This window comes from Hydra vulgaris, chromosome 14 (assembly GCF_038396675.1).
Source record: "Hydra vulgaris chromosome 14, alternate assembly HydraT2T_AEP".
Taxonomy (NCBI): domain Eukaryota; kingdom Metazoa; phylum Cnidaria; class Hydrozoa; order Anthoathecata; family Hydridae; genus Hydra; species Hydra vulgaris.
The window spans coordinates 43,230,902-43,252,096 of record NC_088933.1 but is presented as its reverse complement, the minus strand read 5'-3'; the positions used below and the strand labels follow the sequence as shown (position 1 = coordinate 43,252,096).

Below are 21,195 nucleotides of genomic sequence, written 5' to 3'. Positions count from 1 at the left end.
ATTTAGAAAAGGACTCCAATTGTAAATGTCTTAGGTTTTGAGTTATAGAGTTTTTTTTTAAAAATGGACTTAAAAAAATTTATTTTATACTGTAAAATCGGCTTGAAATAAATACAGTAACTGATCTTAACATACTTGCAAAACTTGTATTTATTTTTTAAATGGTACAAATTAATTTTATGTTTACATTTTAATAATTGTACACGCTTGCTGATGAAAGCATGTCGGGGCGTAGAGATAAGGCAAACATCGTCTTCATTTAGCCCCGGTCATGTAAATTTTATTTATATAAAACGGCATTGTATTTCTTTTTTAATGACGAAATAAATTTAAAAAAAAATATTTAAATTTTTTTCAATATTGGTCATCTCTATTTAGAACAGTTTGCTCAATACCTATCTCGTGTCGAATTCTTGCTTTACTTATCTCCAGGGATTTTCTAACTTTTTTTATCCTGTATTCTGGAATGACTGCCAAGGTTTTAGGATTCAGTCCTGGTAGAAATATTATACAATTATAATAGTTATAAGTATTATTCATTAATAAGTTCGTATTGACAACTAGAAAGTATATATATATTTTTTCTCTTACTTAAAATTCATTTTAATAAGTTTTAAAAAAAGTATTTAATTAAATATAAATCTAAATAGAGGATAAACTTCTTCAATTAGAACACGAGAACCATATTTTTTAAATTGGATATTTGTAAAACAGAAGATGCATCACTTCAAAAATATCTTAATTTATTATTTCAAACTCTTTAAAACTTAAATAACAAAATAGTTTTCAAAATTTTTGTGAATTTTAGTATAATTGTTTATACTGAATTTGACTGTATTGCTTATATTTTATAATGCAATAAAACAAGGATGTAATTTACATGCATGTAACCGCTTTTACAAGGTGGATCAAAATTGATTGTGTATATACCACAAAATTGATCGTGTATCGTTTATACGCAAAAAAAATATAAATGTATTTTTTTAATAATACAAACTCTATTTTATTTTTGTGTTTTTCACCATCTTATAAGATTATTTACAATGTTTTTTGTTGATCTTATTTACATATTTTTCCAAAAACAATCAATGAAATAATCAAAATTTCAGAAAATGTTTTTTGTCGAATCTTAACTCAATGTAACTTAAAATAAAGTTTCATTACGTAACGTTACAATTTGTGAATAAGCGAAGGAGAAATTATTTTAAAAACAAAAAATGAGTTTTAAATTATTCTTATTCAGGTAATTGTTTCTCAATCTGCTTTTTAAAATTTTATTCGGCTTACAATTAACTATTATTCGGAAGTAACGAGTCCCATAAGTGTGGCCCTTGGAATGTTATCAAGAACTCAAATACAGGTATTAAATATTTAAATCCGTATATATTAAAAGTATTGATTAAAGTTTAAAGTTTATCAAAGACTAATAGCAATATTATTTTTTAGTTATTTCAATTTTTTCTGATTAGACTCATTTAGTGCTGTTATCAAAATCGAAAATATATATTCGTCTTTACTTATCTTTTTTTTTTAGTTATGCACTTTTTAATAATCTCGTTTATATACTTAGGATCAATATATAAAGAAAATTTTTTTATCAGTTTCAAAAAGTTTTCTTCTTCGTATACCGACCATCGATCAAAAAAAAACAAATCTGCAATATCCGTCGACAACGCTTCTATCTCCAATAAAATCTCGATGTCACAATTGGAATGCAGCCAATCGTAAAGTAAACATGAAAGCAATTGTGTTTTATATTTTAATAAATTTAATGAATTCAATGAAATTCCGTAAATATTTGAATATAAGTCAATTAATTTTTTTAATAAAAACTTTTTTTCCAAACGATCACTTTCACTTTCTTGATTTAAACTGTAAACTCTAAGCTCAAGCAGCTTACACAAGCTAACTTTTGTTTCTTTAGGAGATTTATCAAAAATTTGAAAAAGCTCAGATCTTTGGTTAGGTGTCATAACTTGATTAGAAGCATTAAACATATCAATTTTTTCTGTCGAAAAAAGAAAATACGCTTTGGAATATGCGTTATCAACCAACGTGCAAGCATTTAAAATATCGGTATTATCACGTAAGTAATTGCATCTTGCACAATAACAGGTAAAACCTCCATAATTGTTCCAATTCTTAAATATTTGTTGTACGTTCTCAAATTCCCCATCATTTTCTGTGTATGGAATAGTAAGTTCTTCTCCTGCTTCAATATTTCGATTTGTTATAATAAAAAGATATTGACCAATAGTGAACCAGTCACAATTTGAAGTACATGAGTGATTAAAATAAGAACTAAAATAAAACAAACCACTGCATTTCATTTGTATTTTCCTCTTTTTGCTATAATCGTAGATCTTTCCAGAAGTACAAGTATCAAAAGCATTTGTATCAATAATGCCTCGTAACCGCACTACATCAACTTTGTCTTTGTCGATGTTATCTGTGCTAAAGAAAGACTCCTGCAAGTGTAACTCACTGAAACCATCAGACAGTCTATAAACTTGATCACAAATATTAGAATTTCTTATTATTTTCTGTACTAAATAAGGAAGCATAGTAGATGATGAAACACGATTACTTTTATGTGAGTTAAAGATTTGAATGCCTTGTACGCCATCATTATCAATACAATTAACAATTGCTTTTTCAACTAACACTAACTGATTCCAATTTATTGTTTTAGTAGCAAATACACTACGCCCTTTATTAGGAGTTATTTTAATTTCTAAATCACTGGATTGAAAATTCATATGAATAGTTGAAGAAAAAAAATGGTTTACGTTGTTTCTGCTAGTGGCTTTTAAATTTTGGTTTTCAGCCTCTTTGATCATGGCTTTTATATCGTAAAATCCTTCTAGTTCTTTTATTGCTAGCTCAGCATTCTTTACTAATAAATTTATTGAGTCATTATTTGTTAACTCACTTGTGAGTGGTTTTAATATATCTAGCGCATCACGAGGATTATTTAAACATAACATAGCATAGGCCTTTCGAAAGCGAGCTTTCAAATGATTTGGTGACAAACTTAATACTATGTTAGTATCAACAATAACTTCACTCCATCGCTCCAAACCAATATTTACCGCTGCACGATTACATAAAATTCGAATATTAGTTGGAAAATTTTGCAACCCCTTTGTATACCATTTCAACGCCAGAGTTAAGTGATTAGTTTTAAAATACTTATTACCTTCATCACACATTTCATTACTTATGATTTCATTTGGAATAAAGGATGGCTCTATAAGAGTTTGTTCTTCTTTTATTTTGCTGCTTTTTTGCACGGAAAAAGACTTTTGAGCCAATAGCCATTCGTTTTCATTATCAAACAAAATCACGGTTTGAGGGTTATCTGTACGCAATACGGGAGGATTATTTGGGTTATTTCTTGGAAAACGAAGATAAGGTTGACACAATGCTAAAAATGTCCCTCTCGGAAATATCTTTCGTGGGTCTTCCTCTGGCAAAACATAATTGTAAATGTTCAAACTCACCACGTCACCAAGCATATCTTCTACTACAGTCTCCGTCGCAACAACTCGAATGCAATCGTGAATAGTTTTCAAAAACAAAACACAATCATGCTGAATTTTATTTATTTTTTTAACAGCTTCTCGTAATGAAACTGAATTCAAGTTAAAATAACCTCTGCAAATTCCATGAGTTTCAGGTGCATCTAAACTTAAAAGGTTTCCCGTTGTTTTGTATGCTTCTGATGGATTTTCCGAACAATACTTTTCTATTTTTTTCTCATGCAAGTAAATTATCAATGATGGGTTAAATAAATTTCCTTCTACGACAGAAGGTTTTGGTCGCAAAACACTTTTCATTAAATCTGCACAGTCAAATGACATAGTAGATTTTTCGTTTCCCTTACAATGAGGACTAATATCTTATTCTATAAAAAAAGTTTTGTTATTAAAGCAAATATAACAAATTTTCGACCTATCTTATATAACTTTATAGTTTTTAAAAACTTGATGTGTGCTGAAGTTTAAGAAAAAATAACAAATTTACTTAATAAATAAATAAAGAAATTTAAAATAAAAAAATTTAATAATTCTCTCCGGGGGTGGACACAGCATTTTTTTATGTTTAATTATAAATTTTAAGTTTTATTGTATTATAATTCAGCGTTCAAAAGTTTTGACCAGATAAAGTTTGTTCCCACCTCCCCCCCCCATCCCTCTCTTGCCTTAATCTAAAAGAATTATAAATTTTATATAATCATAATTTTTGAAAGATTATATCATGAAACTTAAATTTTATAAGTTGCTTAGAATAGTAAAAATAAAATACATTTTTCAACTTGTTGCTCTCACGTTTGAGGTACGTGGGGCAAATATTTTGGGCCTTTTTTGTTCCCAAGCTCCAACCATCGCCATTTTTTGCAAAGCATCTTTATTTGACATAAGTATAAACATATAAATGTTTGGAGTTTGTTCCGATTTTGGAAATAAGTTCTAACACCAAAAAATGCTGAATCCGGCCCAGTTTCTCTGCTCTTTTGACAAATAAAATTTAAATTGGACTTTGAAATTCAAAATAATCTAAACAAAATAATTTTTTATATAATTTATAACGTTATTAAAACTAAATTAATAATTATTTTCTTTAATTTAAAACCATTGTTTTAATTTAAAAAACATCTAAACTTCATCTCTTTTATAGTAGATATTATAAAGAAACATTATAGCAGATAAATTAAAAAGGTTTTAAATTCAGAAACCCGGATACAACTAACGTTATTTTTTTGAGATTGATCCAAATTTCGTGTCATGCATTTCAACTCATTTTGTTAGTGCTTAACTCGCCTTACCTATCTGCTAAATTCATCTGGTTATTGAGTTGCTAGCCACTTGTGTAGGTTGAGCAGCTTAGTAAACTTAAGGTAATATCGTTTAAATTTATTAGTAAGATTTATTCGTAAAAAATTTACAATAATTTACACTATTTTATTATTCTTAAATAACTTATCATACATAAACGAAAAAATAGGCATTTAATCTGCTTTTAGTGCTTTGTACAAAAGGACAAAGATTTGCAGAGAACAATAACTCGTCTTCTACAAATTTTGTTTAATGGCCTCCGTTTGGCAATTAGCTAGAGGATGACAAACCTCAACATCTAAACATAAATAATTTATTTAAAAGGATTTCAAATTTTTCAAAAAAAGAAGCAAAAGAAGAAGAAGAAGAAGAAGAAGAAGAAGAAGAAGAAGAAGAAGAAGACTTTTCTAAGTTATTTTTAGTAAGCTTTATTATTCATATTTTCGAACATTTGAAAAAACTTTTTCTTAAACGTGAATATTAAAAATCTGCTTCATTTGAGCTGCTCTTTTTTTAAAAAAATTTTAATATACTTGCAGTTGCAGTAATACAAGCTGATGCTAATATTTTGTTCTAGAAACTGCTTGCAACATTTTTTACTTGTATGCTAAATTAAAAATGCTAAATTAATAAATTTAAGAATGCCCTACCAAACGACGAAAAAAATGTAGACCTAATCTTTGTATTGACAATATGATTAGAGTAAGTAGTAGATCTATATATTTTAAATAATATAAAATATAAAGAAGGTAGTAGATCTAGATAATTATTTTTAAAGTTTAAGTTTTGATAACAATTATGTTATGCTGAGTGCTATACTAGAAATACTTTTCCGATTATTTATTAAAAAAAGAGATTGTAATAACCTTATTTTCTAAAGTAAGTATCTAAATATTTGTTTTAACAACAAAGTTTTATTTTAAACTTTTGATAAGTGTATAATCAAAATAATCAAAAAAGACCTTCAAACATTTTTAGCGAAAATTAAGTATATTATTATTAAATAACGATTAACCACTAAAAACCAACTGTAGTGAAATACACAATAGCGCTCGATTGTGTAGCTCGAGCACAAGTGTATAATGCTTACCTTAAACTTTGAGTAGTTAATCATAAGAACTATTTTATTGCTGCTTTAATAAACTTTTAAAAACTAAAAACAGTCAATACCAACAACAGGAAGATATGTTGCTGCTTTTACAGATGAGTAAAGTAAATTATTGTCTGCATCACAACCTAGTCTCGACACCCATAGACTCTCCTCATTTTCTACTTCAATCAAGAACATTTTCTTCACCAAAATAGCGCTAAAAATTACTTACATCAATATTGAGTTTGAAAACATTTTCAGGATGTCCGTTGCGTGGGCTTGGAGTCTACATTTACATGAAACAAAGACCCTCACAAATCTAAATTCCGCCAAGACAGTCATATTGTTTAGTAAGAGAGATTATTTGATTATTTGAACAATCATGTGGTGTTAAATAAAAAGAGATGTGATAATTAAGCATTTAAATTTTTTCCTTGTATTTAAGGTCTCAAAAATTTGAGACTCTAAATACAAGGAAAAATTTAAAATGCATTTTGGTGAATTGTGAAAACGCATATAGAGAGGGTACTTGATTTTCCCAAAATGATATGTAGTCTTTGCTCAATTTACAGTTAAAAAGATTTTTTCTTGCGTTTCTTGTTCTATTCTAGTTTTCCAAATGAATTGTTTTTTTGTCTCAGCCAACAGCATTGATTTTGTGTAATATAAAATTTGTCACGCCAATATTTTCAAATTGAACAATCTTCTAGATTATAATCAATTATAAAAAACTTTTGTATACAAATACAAACTTTTTTTACCTTTGTAAACATTTTCCCTCACCCAGTTAATAACTGCTTTCCTACATACGATAAAGTTTAACTTAAATTTGGGACCTTCATTTACCCATATTCGCAGCCGTGGATAGAGTAACCACGGCTGCCAATATGAAAAGTCAAGTTTTAAATAGCAAACTGATTTTGTAAAGAATGTGTAAGTGTTTTTATTTAAAACTGCCAGTTTAATTCAACAGTTCATTCCAATAGCTTATTCCAACAGTTCATACCAATAGTTTATTTCAATTGTTCATGCAAATAGTTCATTCCAACAGTTCATTCCAAAAATTAAACAACTATACTCTTCTGATAACTCACTTTTCAAGAATTTCATTTATTTGGGTAATACTATTTACAATTATTTTCTTGTCCTTGCGCTTAAGGCAGAACTCCGTATCTAATCTCTATGTATCTGTTTTAGATGTTTTAATTTTACAGTATCTGCAGGAAATATAGTCAAACTTCGTAAAAAAATAGAAATTGAGTTACTTTCTTTGTTCTTATTATTGTCAAAAACATACCTGCACATTGAGTATTTCCTGTTATTGCACTCGCTTAAAAAAAAAAAAATGGTTATATTATTGTTTACTTTATTACATTTGTTTAATAGTTCCGGTAAGTTTCATTGCTTATTATAATAAAAGTTAATTTTAGATTAAAATGTAATCGTTTTAAAATAACTTTGCAATTTAAATTAAGATTTTTATTGTTTTGCTTATACCTTACTTAAGTATAATAACGCATCGGCCGTATGGGAACAGGGTTTATAGAGATTTTCACTGTTTTGCTGACGCTATAACACAGCATAATAGAATGGCATTGGTATTGGTCGATTTGGTCATGTATATTAGTGCATGCATAATATTATTAAAACAACTTGAATTCAAGATCTTATTAAAAAATTACAATAAATACAGAATTAAATAGATAATTAAATGACTTAATTACAACATTCATTATATAAACCGTAAAAATTGCAGTTTTTTTTGTTGTGGCTAATTTTTGCTCGTGAATCATACTTATCAATATAATCTATTTAAATTTCGTAAATTTCTATAAAAAATGTCTACTTTTATGCATATGTATATGTTCATTATACATATATATATATATATACATATATATATATATATATATATATATATATATATATATATATATATATATATATATATATATATATATATATATATATATTATATATATAAAATGTATATTATATCTTTTATATATACTTATAATATAAGTTAACTTATATCATGTAAACATATAAATATTTATTTATATTGTAAATTTCTATAATTTTCGTTGGAACGAACTGTTGGAATAAACAAGCAGTTTTATAAAAACATTCACATATTATTTTCAAAATCAGTTTGCTAATTGAAACTTGACTTTCCACATTTGCAGCCGTGGTTACTCTATCCACGGCTGCTAATATGGGTAAATAAAGAAACCAAAGTTATGGTTAACAGTAGCGTATGTAGGAAAATAGATATTAATTTAGTCTGTAATAAATTTCATAAGTTTAATGTTTGTTTTATCGAGATACAATGAATAGAGCAGCGAAAATTTTAAAGTTAGCTCCGTAAATAATAATTAAGGAACCCCCAGTATTGAATTCAATCAGATCTTAAAAGCAACCCAAAAGTATTACGAGCAACCCAAAAGTATTACGATTCAAACACCACACGTAAAACATGCTCTTGAGATAAGTTCACGTGAAAAAATTTGTTGCTGATTAAAGATTGATTTACAGAAGTTGTGACAGGAATGAATAACGGAGCAGGTAACTTTGCAGATACAAAAACACGGTTTTGTGGCAAATTTTGTTAAAATGGATGTTGCGAATGACATTACAAACATAATAGGAATAAATATTGTTAACGTTATTGCCATGGATGAAGAAAATGACATTGCGAGCTTAGTTGAAATTGGATCTGATATTAACAACATTTTTTAACATTCAAGAATAGGGGGAGATATTAGTGTTTTACCAAGAAAAAAGTTTTATATCTAAATCAGTAAAAGATAAACTTAAGTTACATAACTAACAGCTAAGCATAGGATTCGACCACCGTGTCTACTTGAAAACGAAATTGTATCACGAATATTGATGATACTCAGCGTAATCGATTAAATACGGAATTTAGGAATCTGTCTCGGTACGAGCGAAAAGTTATAGTTATTTCTGGCTGTAAAAGTCAAACTGTAAATCAGCATACCACTGATACATCGAGGCAATCGAAAACAAATCTGTTCTTTATGTGCAATGGAAATGATACTGTTTCAGGTTGTAAAACGTTTTACCTAACAACTTCAGGTTTTAACGCGATAAATAATTTTGTGTGAACCAAGCTCTATGTTATGTCTATGATGGAAGCATCGCACCTAAAAAAGACGGCAGAGAAAAGGCTGCCAATCCTAAAAAAATTAAAGATCAATAGGAAGCACATTGAGTTTTTTTTTCGTGTTTTTCTCACTATTGAAGTGACAACGTGCCTTACAGAAAGTATTTACCATTGAATATTACATAAAAAGAAATGCATAAAGATTTTATTCAACAAAATGAAAATTTTCAATTATTCCTATGATCTGTATTGTAAGGTTTTGAAAGAAATGGGAATATACTTTACAATACTTGGGCATGAGGAATGCGAAACATGTGAAAGCATTGATTTACATAGCCAAAACCACAAAAAGAACAGTTTAAACACTTCCAACTTATATTAATTGTACTTGAACAATGCGTATAAGTTGGAAGAAACACATTGGTAAAGCTACTCCTAGCAGCGATGAGTACAGAGGTGACCAACAAATTCAAGAAGAAAATAGTGGCAGTAATATTATTTCTGTTGACTGATAAAAGGTAATAATGTGGTCAAGAATTGAAGATTTTTAATATGCATGTTTTACTCAACAAATTATTGCCTTCAATAAAAGCTTTGTGAAACTCTAAAATCACAATCCTGTTTGAGCAATTGAAGCAGTATGGCAAGGTTTAACTGGACAAAAATAAAAAATTAGCAACAATGCCTTTTGTGCACTTTTTTTAGAAGAATGTAAAGAAGTTTACATTAAATTATAACTTGACAACTATTCTGGTAAAAATAAAAATCGGGCAATATTCACCTTCTTACTTTAAATAGTAAAAAGTGATGAAACTTCTGCCAATTGAAATAAAATTAAATACTTTGAACCTGGAAAAACATTTAATTTTTCAGACAACTTAAATTTCTGGGTTGAACTTAGCTTAACAGCAGCCTGCAAAGTGTATAGCTTTAACAGTTACCTTTTGCGTATGCAGTATGCTAACTCTGGAAAAATTAAAGTCAAGTCTATGCAACCAACCAATTTTAGTGACTGGAAAGACTTGTCATTCACTTTTGAGCATGATAAAAGAAATTCAGGACCATATCTCTCAGACATGATTTATGTCAGAGCAGAGTGAAAGAGAAGCAGTAACATTCTGAGGTATACTACTAAGTTTAGTGGAGCAGACATTGAACTCAAATTCCTTAAAGCTACAGTCAAAAAGCTGAGTGTGGAGAAACCTGTCGCAAGAATGGCTACAGGAAGAATTCAGCAAATAAAAAAAGATGACATCGTTTTTAAATTGTGTCCACTCATGGTAGAAAACAGAAAAAAGTTTCGGATTGATCTGAAAAGGTCCAGCGTAGACAGTTTTATAGTTTCAGAGTAAAAGCAGAACATATGTGCAACAACAACTATTTTATACATTCATTAGTATTTATAGTCGGACTGGCATTTTTATCTGTAGTCTGATATTTTCAAGAGTTTTTAACTACTTGTAATGGTTTTCCTAATTTTAAAGCAACTTTTAATGGTCGTTTATCTTTGTTTTACAGTAAAGTCTGGTCATAAATATTATCTTGTATATTCTGATTTGTAATTGTAAAAACATTGAAATTATTATTTTTTATAAATATCATCTTTCTTTGTTTGAAAATGATAAAATATTTTGTTTCTAGCAGGCTAAAATAAATAGAAAAAATTAAAAATACTTAAATTGTTATTCTTTTTTTAAACGCAGTTTCTACTTTTCTACATATGAAATTGAAAGCAAGAACTGTATTTCTGTATATTTATCTAATTTAACAATTAAAAAAAAAATTATAATAATAATTTAATTAGAAAAGTCATATTATAATTCAATAATGAAACCAAGCTAAATAATTAAATATTGCTTCTGGATCGCACATGAATGTTTACTATATTGCGAATTGTGAACACAGTATCAGCAAAATAAATATTTGCTGATACTGTGTTTACAATTATGCAAATATGCAAATGCTGTGTTCATTCTTATGATGGCAGTTTAGTTTTTGATTACTTTGCCTCATTTAAATAGGTAATAAATACATTCACGTTTTATGACTTATAGAATTTATCTTTAATGAGTTTTTTGCACATTTTTTTTATAACATTATTTAATTGCACTATCATAATTATATTTGTATTTATATTATTGTGTTTTGAAATTATCAATTAAAGTTGTTTGGTATTATGCAAAATTTTTATTCTAAATGGCATGCAATAAAAAGTATAGAAATGTAAAAAAATAATAATAAAAAATTTGCTTTTTCAATTTTTTGTTTTATTGTTATAGTATAACTGTTTTTATAATTAACAAAATTAAAAACAAAATGTAAATAATTTATATTTTAAAGAAAAGCTTTTTTGTTTTTTGTTTTTTGTTTTAATTATATTTAACCATATCAATAAAAATTTACAAATGCTGATCGTAAGTTAATAGATTTTGGTTAGGTATCTCTCATATAGTTACAAACTAGTCAATGGAGTGACACAAAAAAAACATACAAAATATAAATAAGAGAGAAAAAAAGAAAAGATTGTTAAGCAAATAATAATGATATATTTAATAATTATAGAAATAATACCAAATAATAAGAAGAAGAAGAAGAAGAAGAATATTTTACTTTTTAGGGTTAAAAAGAACTATTGATTTACCAATAAATTCATTAAAAGTATATATTGACAAAGTATATATTGACAAATATGCTTCTTACGAAGTTTCTTGGATTCAGGCTGGCATGGAATCCTTTATTCCCTTTCGACGATATCAAGTCAAACCTAACTCTTCTTCATGGTTTTACTCTCATTTTGCTGCTGCAATATCCAATCGTAATCATTACTTTCATATCTGTGACCAAAGCAGTTCTCCAGAAAACAGACGTCTGTGTACTACTGCTAGAAACCATTGTTAAAAGGTTTTTTCAGACACCAAAACCCTCTATTCTCGGGTTAGAAGATCTTGTAATTTATCTCAAAAATTAGGCTCGTGACTTTTATAAAACTTTTAACAGTATCTAAAACAAGGGTAAATTTGTTATTCCATTTTTCTTGTATTGTTCAAATTTAGTCACCTCCCCTAAAGACAAAGCTGGATTGTTTGCTAAGAACTTCTTGTCAATATCATCTTCTGATTCCACTAGTTTAGCTCTACCAAATATAGTATACAAACAAGTTCCCTAATACCCCGACCTACAATCACTCCAACTTCTGTACGTAAAGTGATTTCCTGATTAGATTCTTCTACAGCTTGTGGTCCGCACAACCTATCAGACAATACCTGTTATAGTCTTGCAGAATTATTCTCTGGAGCTGCCATCTATACTTTCAAAACAGTTTAACAAGAGCTTTTAGAGTTTTATTTTCCAACCTGCTGAAAAGCGGTATCTGTTAGCCCAATTTTCAAAAATTGTGGAGAGTGATCTGACTTGACTATCTACCGTCCTACTAGTCTTCCTACTATCATATGAAAGATTTTGAGTCTTTGATAAACAAACACTTAATCTTGAACCTTGAACCTAATAACTTGCTTTCTGATCACCAATATGAACTTCGATCTTTTTGTTCTACTAATGATTTGTTAACGGTAATAACTGATAGGTTTTTTTGTGCGTTAAATAGATGGGGAGATTCTAAGGCTATTGTTCTTGACATTTCTAAAGCTTTTGATAAAGTTTGACTTGCTAGTCTACTCCAAAATTTTTGTTTTACGTTGTATCATTAAACATTTTTAAGATTATTGAATCCTTTATCACCGATTATAGTGTAAATGTTCTCCTCGATGGACAGCTCTTTTCTTCATATCTTTAACTTCAGGGGTTCCTCAAGATTCTATTATTGAACCTATGTCTTTTTTAATTTACATTCTCACATCTATAGCTGCATTGTTAGCTGATGATAATACCATTTATTCTTGTCTTGATAAGAGCCATTACTCTCTAATTGCTTGGAAGGGGCATTCGAGTTTGAAAGGGATCTCACTTCTGCTATAGCATTATTCACAGTTGCTGGTAAACTTTAACTCAGATAAAACTCAATTTTTTTTTATCTAATTGTTATTGCAATAATCTAAAAATTTTTATACTTATGAACGATTATGAACTCGATGAGTCACCTACCCTTCGTCTTCTATGATTAACCCTTACTTCTGATCTTTCTTGGAAACCATGTATCAAATCCATTATAAAATTAGCATCTTCTAATGTTGCATCACTTCATCATGCTCGCCACTTTTTATCTCAAGACTCTATTCTTTATCTCTATATATCTCAAATCCATTTTTGAATGAAATACTGTTGCCATATCTGAGGTGAATCTTCGGATAATGCTCTTTCTCTTTTAGACAAGGTACAAAAACGCATAGTAAAAATAGTTTAACCTGCCTTGCAGCCAACCTTAAACTATAATCACATTGTTGTAATATTGCTTTTTTTTCTCTTTTCGATAAACATTATAATAGGCCATGCTCTAAAGAGCTAGCGTCACTTGTGCCATCTACTAAAAATCGTTCTTGTGTTACTCGTCGTTTAATTAAGTCTCATCTTTTTACTGTTACTGTTCCTAAGTGTTTTAAAAAATCTTGTTTTCCGGATTAATATAATTTTTAATATTTTAAGCTGTCTGTTAATTGTTATCTTTTTCTATAAATTTCATCTTTTCTCTTCCAGTAACTTCCAAGTCTAACAGTGGTTGCTTGTAGCCTTCTTGGAAGTGAAGATTTTTTTTTAAAAAACCGATATTGTTCCGGCCCCTAAATTGTGCTTTAACAGTATCTAGTTATTTTTACAACTGAAATAAATTATTTTGACTAAAACTTTATCTTTGCTATGTTGCACCTTTTATTCTGAGTTGATACGTTATCGAAGTTTTTTTATTTTTGGGGTTCAGTGCATAATCAAAATATTTTTATAAAGTATATAAAAAGTATGAATTTCAATATGTTAAAACGGAAATTGTACTCAAAGAGGATATAAAAAAGGGTATTTTATTTGGCAAAATAGTAACAATAGAGTCTGTATCTAAGTCTATATGTACGATGTATGTGCAAAACATAGAATACCTAAACCACCATTAAAAAGACATAAAAATTATCAAACAATATTTGCAAAGGAATTAAATAAACAATACTGTGGATGTAGTATTTTGAGAAAGCTTTAGTTGAACATGTTTTAAAAAAGATTTATGAATGTTTGGAATAAATACAATAGATTTTAGACGATTAGCATTTGAAATTGCTGAAAAAAACAACCTTATCAGTTCAACAAAGAAGGTAGCATGGGTAAAAAGAAGTGGTATTACCAATTCATAAAACCCAATCCAAGCCTTAGTAATATTCTTAAATAACTTCTAATGCAAGAGCTACAGTTTTTGTAAGTTAAAGGTTTTATTATTTTTAAGTAAATTTACTGAAGTTGTTTATAACCACAATATTACGACAAATTTGCTTTACATCGCAGATGAAACAGGAATAAGTAGAGTTCAGAAACCAATGAAAGCTTTAGCTCTAAAAGGTAAATACTAAGTAGGTAGTATTACAAGTGGTAAAATGAGAGTTAATACCATAATATAAACGCTGTTGAATATTTTATACCTTATATGCTGATAATTAAATGTAAAAGATGTAAAAATGAACTTAGAGATGGTGCACCACCATTGAAAGTTTTTTGATGTTTTGATATTGGCTGGATAACTAGATTTTAAATTACTTTATGGATAAGTCATCAATAAGTGCACTTTGTCTCAAACCTCTTACGAAAGAGCCAGAAAAAAGAAAGGATTTTCTAACATTTAATTGGAATTCAACACACAAAAAAAACATTGAAGCTTTAGTTTTAGCTCCAGCTCACAGAGTAATAATACTTTCTTTGCCAACATATACTACTCATAAGCTACAAATACATTCTAAGTTAAAAACATTTTTCAAAGCTTCAAATCTATATAATATTGCTGAACTTAATAGAAGATCCCTTTCGAGAGTATTTGAAACAAAATTCTAGGCAGCCATTGCAACCAAGGTGATGGCGAGAAAGAGCAGCACTTTTTTTTAAGAGTGAACGTGAGCAAAAGTGTACACAGATATCTTAAGTACATAAACTTCAAGTTATGTAGTGTTAAAATACACTAAAACATACACTAACGTTCATAATTATTCAAATGACATTAACTTTTCTAAAAAATGCTATTTTTTATTTAAGTACTTTTAATGTTGTTTTTTTCACCATTCAGTTTATGTAAAAAGTACAAAAGTATTTTTATATTTATAAATAATTTTTTTCACTATAGGTGGTATATATATATATTTTTTCACTATAGGTGGTATATATATAAATTTTTTTCACTATAGGTGGTATATATATAAATTTTTTTCACTATAGGTGGTATATATATAATTTTTTTCACTATAGGTGGTATATATATAATTTTTTCACTATAGGTGGTATATATATAATTTTTTCACTATAGGTGGTATATATATAATTTTTTCACTATTAGATAATGTAAAAAATATAAAAGTATTTTGATTAAAATGCTTTGATAAAAATCATAAGTATAATAAAAATGCTAAAAACTACATAAAAGATGAACGATTAATGAGACTGTAAACGTGGACTGACTATCAGTATAATCATATACTGTATAATTTTATGTATACTTTTTGCAGTTATTACAATTAGCATTTTATTTCTTTATTACACAACAGTGTTTGTGATTGGCCCCCGGTGTGTTTGGAATTACCCCACGAACGTAGGGTAATTCCGAACACCAATGGTTTTATTTTTGCCATAAATTTTTATTTTATAAAAAGATTTTAAAAAATTGCTTTTTAGGGTTTGTGACTGAATAGTTAAACTAATTGATAAGCAATAAATATGGTCAAATTTGCATAACTGGTGTCTATAATTCGCATTCCCGCTTAGGTGTTTGCCAATACCCCATTCTCCCCCATATATAGTGTATGTAAAATCTATAGAACTATAAAATTGTTTTGTTTTACATCTTAAATAACAAAAATTTAAACAAAAAACAAGCTGATAATGATTTGCCAAACGGCGAACTTAACTTTACTTTTAAAACAGTAAGACGGTTTAAAATGTCTTTATAAGGAAAATAATTCTAATTTTAAGTTTAGTTTTTTAGTTTTAGTTTTTAGTTTTAGTTTAGTTTTTTAGTTTTTTTGTTTATAATTCCAAATTTCTCTTGTTTTTATATTTATGATTCCTTTTTTGTTTAGCAAAACATTATTCTGACCTTTTATAATTCTTTCCATATCTATTGTGCAACTTTACCTAATGTTTTATTTCAATTAAAAATTTTATAAAGTTGATTAGTGTGCGGAAAGTGTTTATTGTCTTCCCGCCCTCTATGTACATAAGGGTACATATTTTGTTTATATATATATATATATATATATATATATATATATATATATATATATATATATATATATATATATATATATATATATATATATATATATATATATATATATATATATATATATACGTATATATATATATATGTATATATATATAAACGTATATATATATACATTTTATTTTCTTTGTTTTTTTTAAATGTTATTATTCTTTAATGTTTTGAAATTCGTAATATATAATAAAATCGTTTACAGACTATAGTAAAATAAAATCACAAAGTTACGTTATACAAAAAACATATAAAACAACACTGTAAAGTGTTAGAAGCTATATTGAAGAACGTCGAAAACTTGCAGAAGACCGATGGTCTAATCATCAAGAATCCGCTATGCGTTACTAATTTTTGGATACTTCAATTTAAAATGAGTTTGTATTTAAAAAGCAATGTTATCAGTTTTATCAGAATAAAAATAAAAATGCAAAATGCAAAAAATTAAAAATGCAAACAAAAAAAGCTTTAACTTTTTTAATTTTATTTCAATACACATAAATATAAGTAGATACACAATTTGCTAAATAGATAATATATAGTCGTTCTCTCTTAGATAAATAAGTCTATTATTTGTTATTTGTTGTTTTTGTTGTTGATGTTGTTTTTGAGTTATTTAAATTTTTAAAGTTATTAGTTTACATTGGTTTCGGAAAAAAGTTAGTTTTAAACATAGTTTTAAATGTTTTTGGGTGAATAAAAATTCCTAAAGTTGCTAGTGTTTAAAATGAGATCTTTTATCAACGTTTGAAAAGTATTTAAGTTATTCGAATTTTCCAAAAGAGTATTTTTGGATATTAGTTTATTTTATATACAAGGACCATGGTACGAAATGGAAAAGCGCGAGTTGTTTTATAAAGTACGTTGAAGTTTCCCGTTCGTCTAGCATGATATCTATTTTTACTTTTTTTGGAAGATATTCTTTAAAAAGTGAGAAGGAACAAGTTCAAGTTTATAGTTAGCCATAAACAACAAATTTTGGAATATATTGATTTGATATTTTTTTTAAATCACCAAAAAACCATCAACAATTAATAACTCAAAAAAACAAGCCTCGACTTCCCAACAACTCTTACCCAGGATTCAACAAACTGGAGTGTTCGTGTGGAAATTTCTATGTAGGTGAAACAAAACTCAAGATTTCAACTCGCATTTGCCAACATCGAAAACATACTTTTGAGGGAAAATGGAAAAATTTGGCCGTAGCGGGGCATTCCAGAAATTGCCATGGTGCCTTTGGCTGGAATAAAAACATCATGGTTAAAGTAGAGGTAGACTATTTTAATAGAAAGTTAAGAGAGTCCTTGGAAATACAGTATTACCAGCCTTCTCCAAAGGAAGGTGGTTTGAATAAAGACGACGGTGATTACGTCACATCGTCGTTTTGGAAACCTTATTTTTCTTATTTAAGACGCACGAATACCTTACATTGAAGTTTTATTATTTGTTTGTTTTTTAACGGTTTTTTTTTTGTTTTTTTTTTAAATATTTTTTGAATAACAAGGGTATATATAACCCCTAGAAATATTGTAATTTAAAATAAATAAATTTATAAGGATAAGTTTACATACTATACCAGATGTTTAAACTTAATTAGATTTATTTAACATATATTTAATGCTTTCAAATGCTTTCAAGTACTGTCAAATGCTTTCAAATGCTTTCAAAAACTTTGGTAGATAAAAACTTTATCAAATCAATGCATTAGTTGAAAAAATTTGGATAAGAACGCTTCGTCGACGCTGAAACTCAAGTGATGGTAGATTTTTTTTTTTGGTCTTTTGTAATATTAAGGATTTCTCAAGCTTAAAGCCCATTTCGTTGTTTAACGTTGAACAGATTCAACTAGAGCTACGTTAGTTTTTAAATACGAGGCCCAAACAAATACTGCATATTCAAGGTGTGGTCTTATTACCACTTTATAAAACTTGAGAGACATTTTTTCATCGATAATGGTGAATGTCTTTTTTAGCATAACAAGAATTTGAGAAGAAATTTATGGAGACAATTGATTGATGTGTGCTCCACCTGAGGTTATATATAAAAATGACACCTAAATCGCGCTCCTTAATAAAGCTAATCAGACTTTCATTTATAACTTAGTTATTTTGAAAAAAAGTAACTACACATAAGATTGGTTAACAATCCTATGTATAGTTAGTTTGTTAATGGATAACAAAGCATTTCAAAAGGTTTAATTTGAGTAACCAAGTGTTTGACCACTCGTATAGTAAAAGTAGGTAATCCTGCAGATCAACGAAATAAGTCCGCGGAAAAACTTTTTAGAAAAAAGTTCAGTGTCATCGGCAAATAAATCAGAAGTTTCAATAAGTTTGGTCAGATCGTTTGTAAAAAGAACAAAGAGGAACGAGCCGAGAACAGAACCTTGAGGAACACCACTAAGACCATCAACCCAGTCAGAACTAGTATTGTTAATAGTATCGCGTTGGTTTCTACCGACTAAAAAGGAATTATTCCAACGTAGTGGTTTGCAGTTTAGTCCAAATGATTTTAACAAAGCCTGTTGTGAGGTACGTAATCAAAAGCTCTAGCAAAGTCGAGATAGATTACATCTATAAACTGGTGCAATGCTAGGGAAGACGAAATAATATCAAGTTTCTATTAGATTGGTTACGCAAGATTTATGATGAAGGAAGCCATGTTGATTTGTAGAGAGTAGATTGTTATTGGTAACGTGCTTCAATATTTTATTCTTTATAACTTTTTCAAAGATTTTGCACGCAACCGAGGTTAGTGAAATAGTTTGAGAGTTTTCAGGGAGTAGTTCGTCTTCCTTTTTTTTATAGACCGGACTACTTTTTGCTAGTTTCCAGAGAGTTGGTACTATTCCAGAATTGTAAGATTTACAAAAGATTTTTGTAAGCGGAATTGCGAAGCTTTTGGCACATATCTTAAATATGAAAGGATGCAAGCCGTCAGGGCCAAAATATTTGTAAGGGTTTAGATCAGTAAGTTAATTAATAATGTCTGCAATAGAGAAATCTAAGTTGTTATAATAATTGCATATAGGTTTAACTTCACTTTTACTTAACAATGGAAAATTTTCGGAGCTTTCAAGAGTAAAAATAAACTTGTATTGAGAGTTCAGAAATTCAAGTATACTAGAAAGAGTTTCAGTAATTTCACATAAAGCTTATAGGGAACAAGTTTTATCTTTAATTTTTATTTGGTTGTTAATATATTTGCAGATGAATTTTGAGTTGTTCTGAGATTTTGATATTATTTCTTTTTCATATAATATTTTTGCTTAAAATATTTCAGCTTTAACGAACGATTAAGACGATTGTAATTTGTTTTGAAAACTTTATTCTTAAACTTAGTTGAGCAGTTAATATGCCAAGCCGAATATTTTGCTTGGATTAAGCTTTTAATAAGTAGAGTAACCCAAGTATCATTTTTTTTTTTTTGCTTTTTTAATCTTGGAGATAAAAAATTCGCAAGCAGTACGAAAATAAGAAATTAATATATTATCATTTGATCCGCATTTTTGTCAAGAAATAAAATATCCCAATCGATTGATGCAATGACGTTTGATTTTGAATTATAATCAACTTTGTTGTAATTAAATAGTTTATATTCGTTTTAAGGTAGCGATTCTGAAACTAAAGTTCTCCAAGTAATACTAAAGTGACCTTTGGTGTTATTACCTAGTATAGGATTAGGAGACAAATTTAAAATAGAACTATTGTTGTTGGTAAAGAATAAGTCCCACTTATTTTTTGGGCAACCATAGGTTGTCTGGAATGTAGGGCATGCGATACGTTGTGTAAACAGGCTGCTTTGGTAGATGTTCCGAATTCATAGTCGTTAGAAATGTTTGAATTGAAAGATTTTATACCATTATTAGATCACTTCAAATTCGGGAAATTAAAATCACCAACAATCAAACAGTCATCGTAGGGCTTCCTAATTAAGCTTTGAGCTGGTTTGAAAGATTCTGCGACGTTATTTATTAGATTAGCATCATTTGGTCGATATATAAACCCAATAAGTATGCGTATATTATCAACTTTTGTTGATACCGAAACTTGTTCAAGTTGGTTTGCATAGAACTAATTAGCCGTGAGAGTTAAATAAGTCAGTAATGCAGATTGCTACACCGCCACCTCGACTGTAGTTTGTTTTCAGGTTATGTACCAACTTTTCTCACTTTTTTTGTTGATGTCAACGGAGAATGCATTGATAACTGTTAGTTGTTTATGGGTTGTTTGTTTTTGTGTTTTTTTTGCAACTGTAACCCAACTGTATCCCATATTTCTGGTTGTTGTAATAGTTTGTTTAATAGAATTTTGGACAAGTTCATCTAACTTTAATGGTTGTTGCTTTATAACTTGCTCTAGTTCGGATATTTTGGCCAGCCGTTTAGCAGATTTAGCCTCAAGAAGTTTTTTAATTGCGTCATCGACTTGTTTTAATTGAGTTGGTGTTAAATAAGTTGCACATGAGTTGTTGTTTTTTTTCTTTAACTATATAGATTTAAGTTTAATATGTAAATGTAATACATAAATTACATTTAGGTATCATAATTTCAAAGCGGTAATATTTTTTATGAAGGTATAATATTTTTTAAATATTTTTTTTAATAATAATAAAACGTTTTATATACTATACAAACGTGATTGTATATTTTTTAAAACCTTACCAAACAAACAGAATGAAAATTTAAACAGGTATTTGCAATTTACAGCTACTTATCTACAAATGTTGACTG

General features: G+C 28.2%; 1 protein-coding gene across 4 annotated transcripts in view; it reads right to left on the bottom strand.

Moving 5' to 3' along the window:
- Nucleotides 1-1,218: 1,218 nt before the first annotated feature.
- Nucleotides 1,219-21,195, bottom strand: part of LOC136090690 (uncharacterized) — a 45,899-nt gene continuing 25,922 nt past the window's right edge. For 3 of the 4 annotated variants that reach the window (XM_065817531.1, XM_065817530.1, XM_065817532.1), the window contains one exon: nt 1,219-3,907. In XM_065817531.1, coding sequence (XP_065673603.1) covers nt 1,518-3,863 — 2,346 coding nt within the window. In that variant the 5' untranslated portion in view covers nt 3,864-3,907 and the 3' untranslated portion in view covers nt 1,219-1,517. Of the gene's footprint in view, nt 3,908-7,225; nt 7,248-21,195 lie in introns of those variants that run through there. The other variant, XM_065817533.1, reaches the window with a different exon arrangement.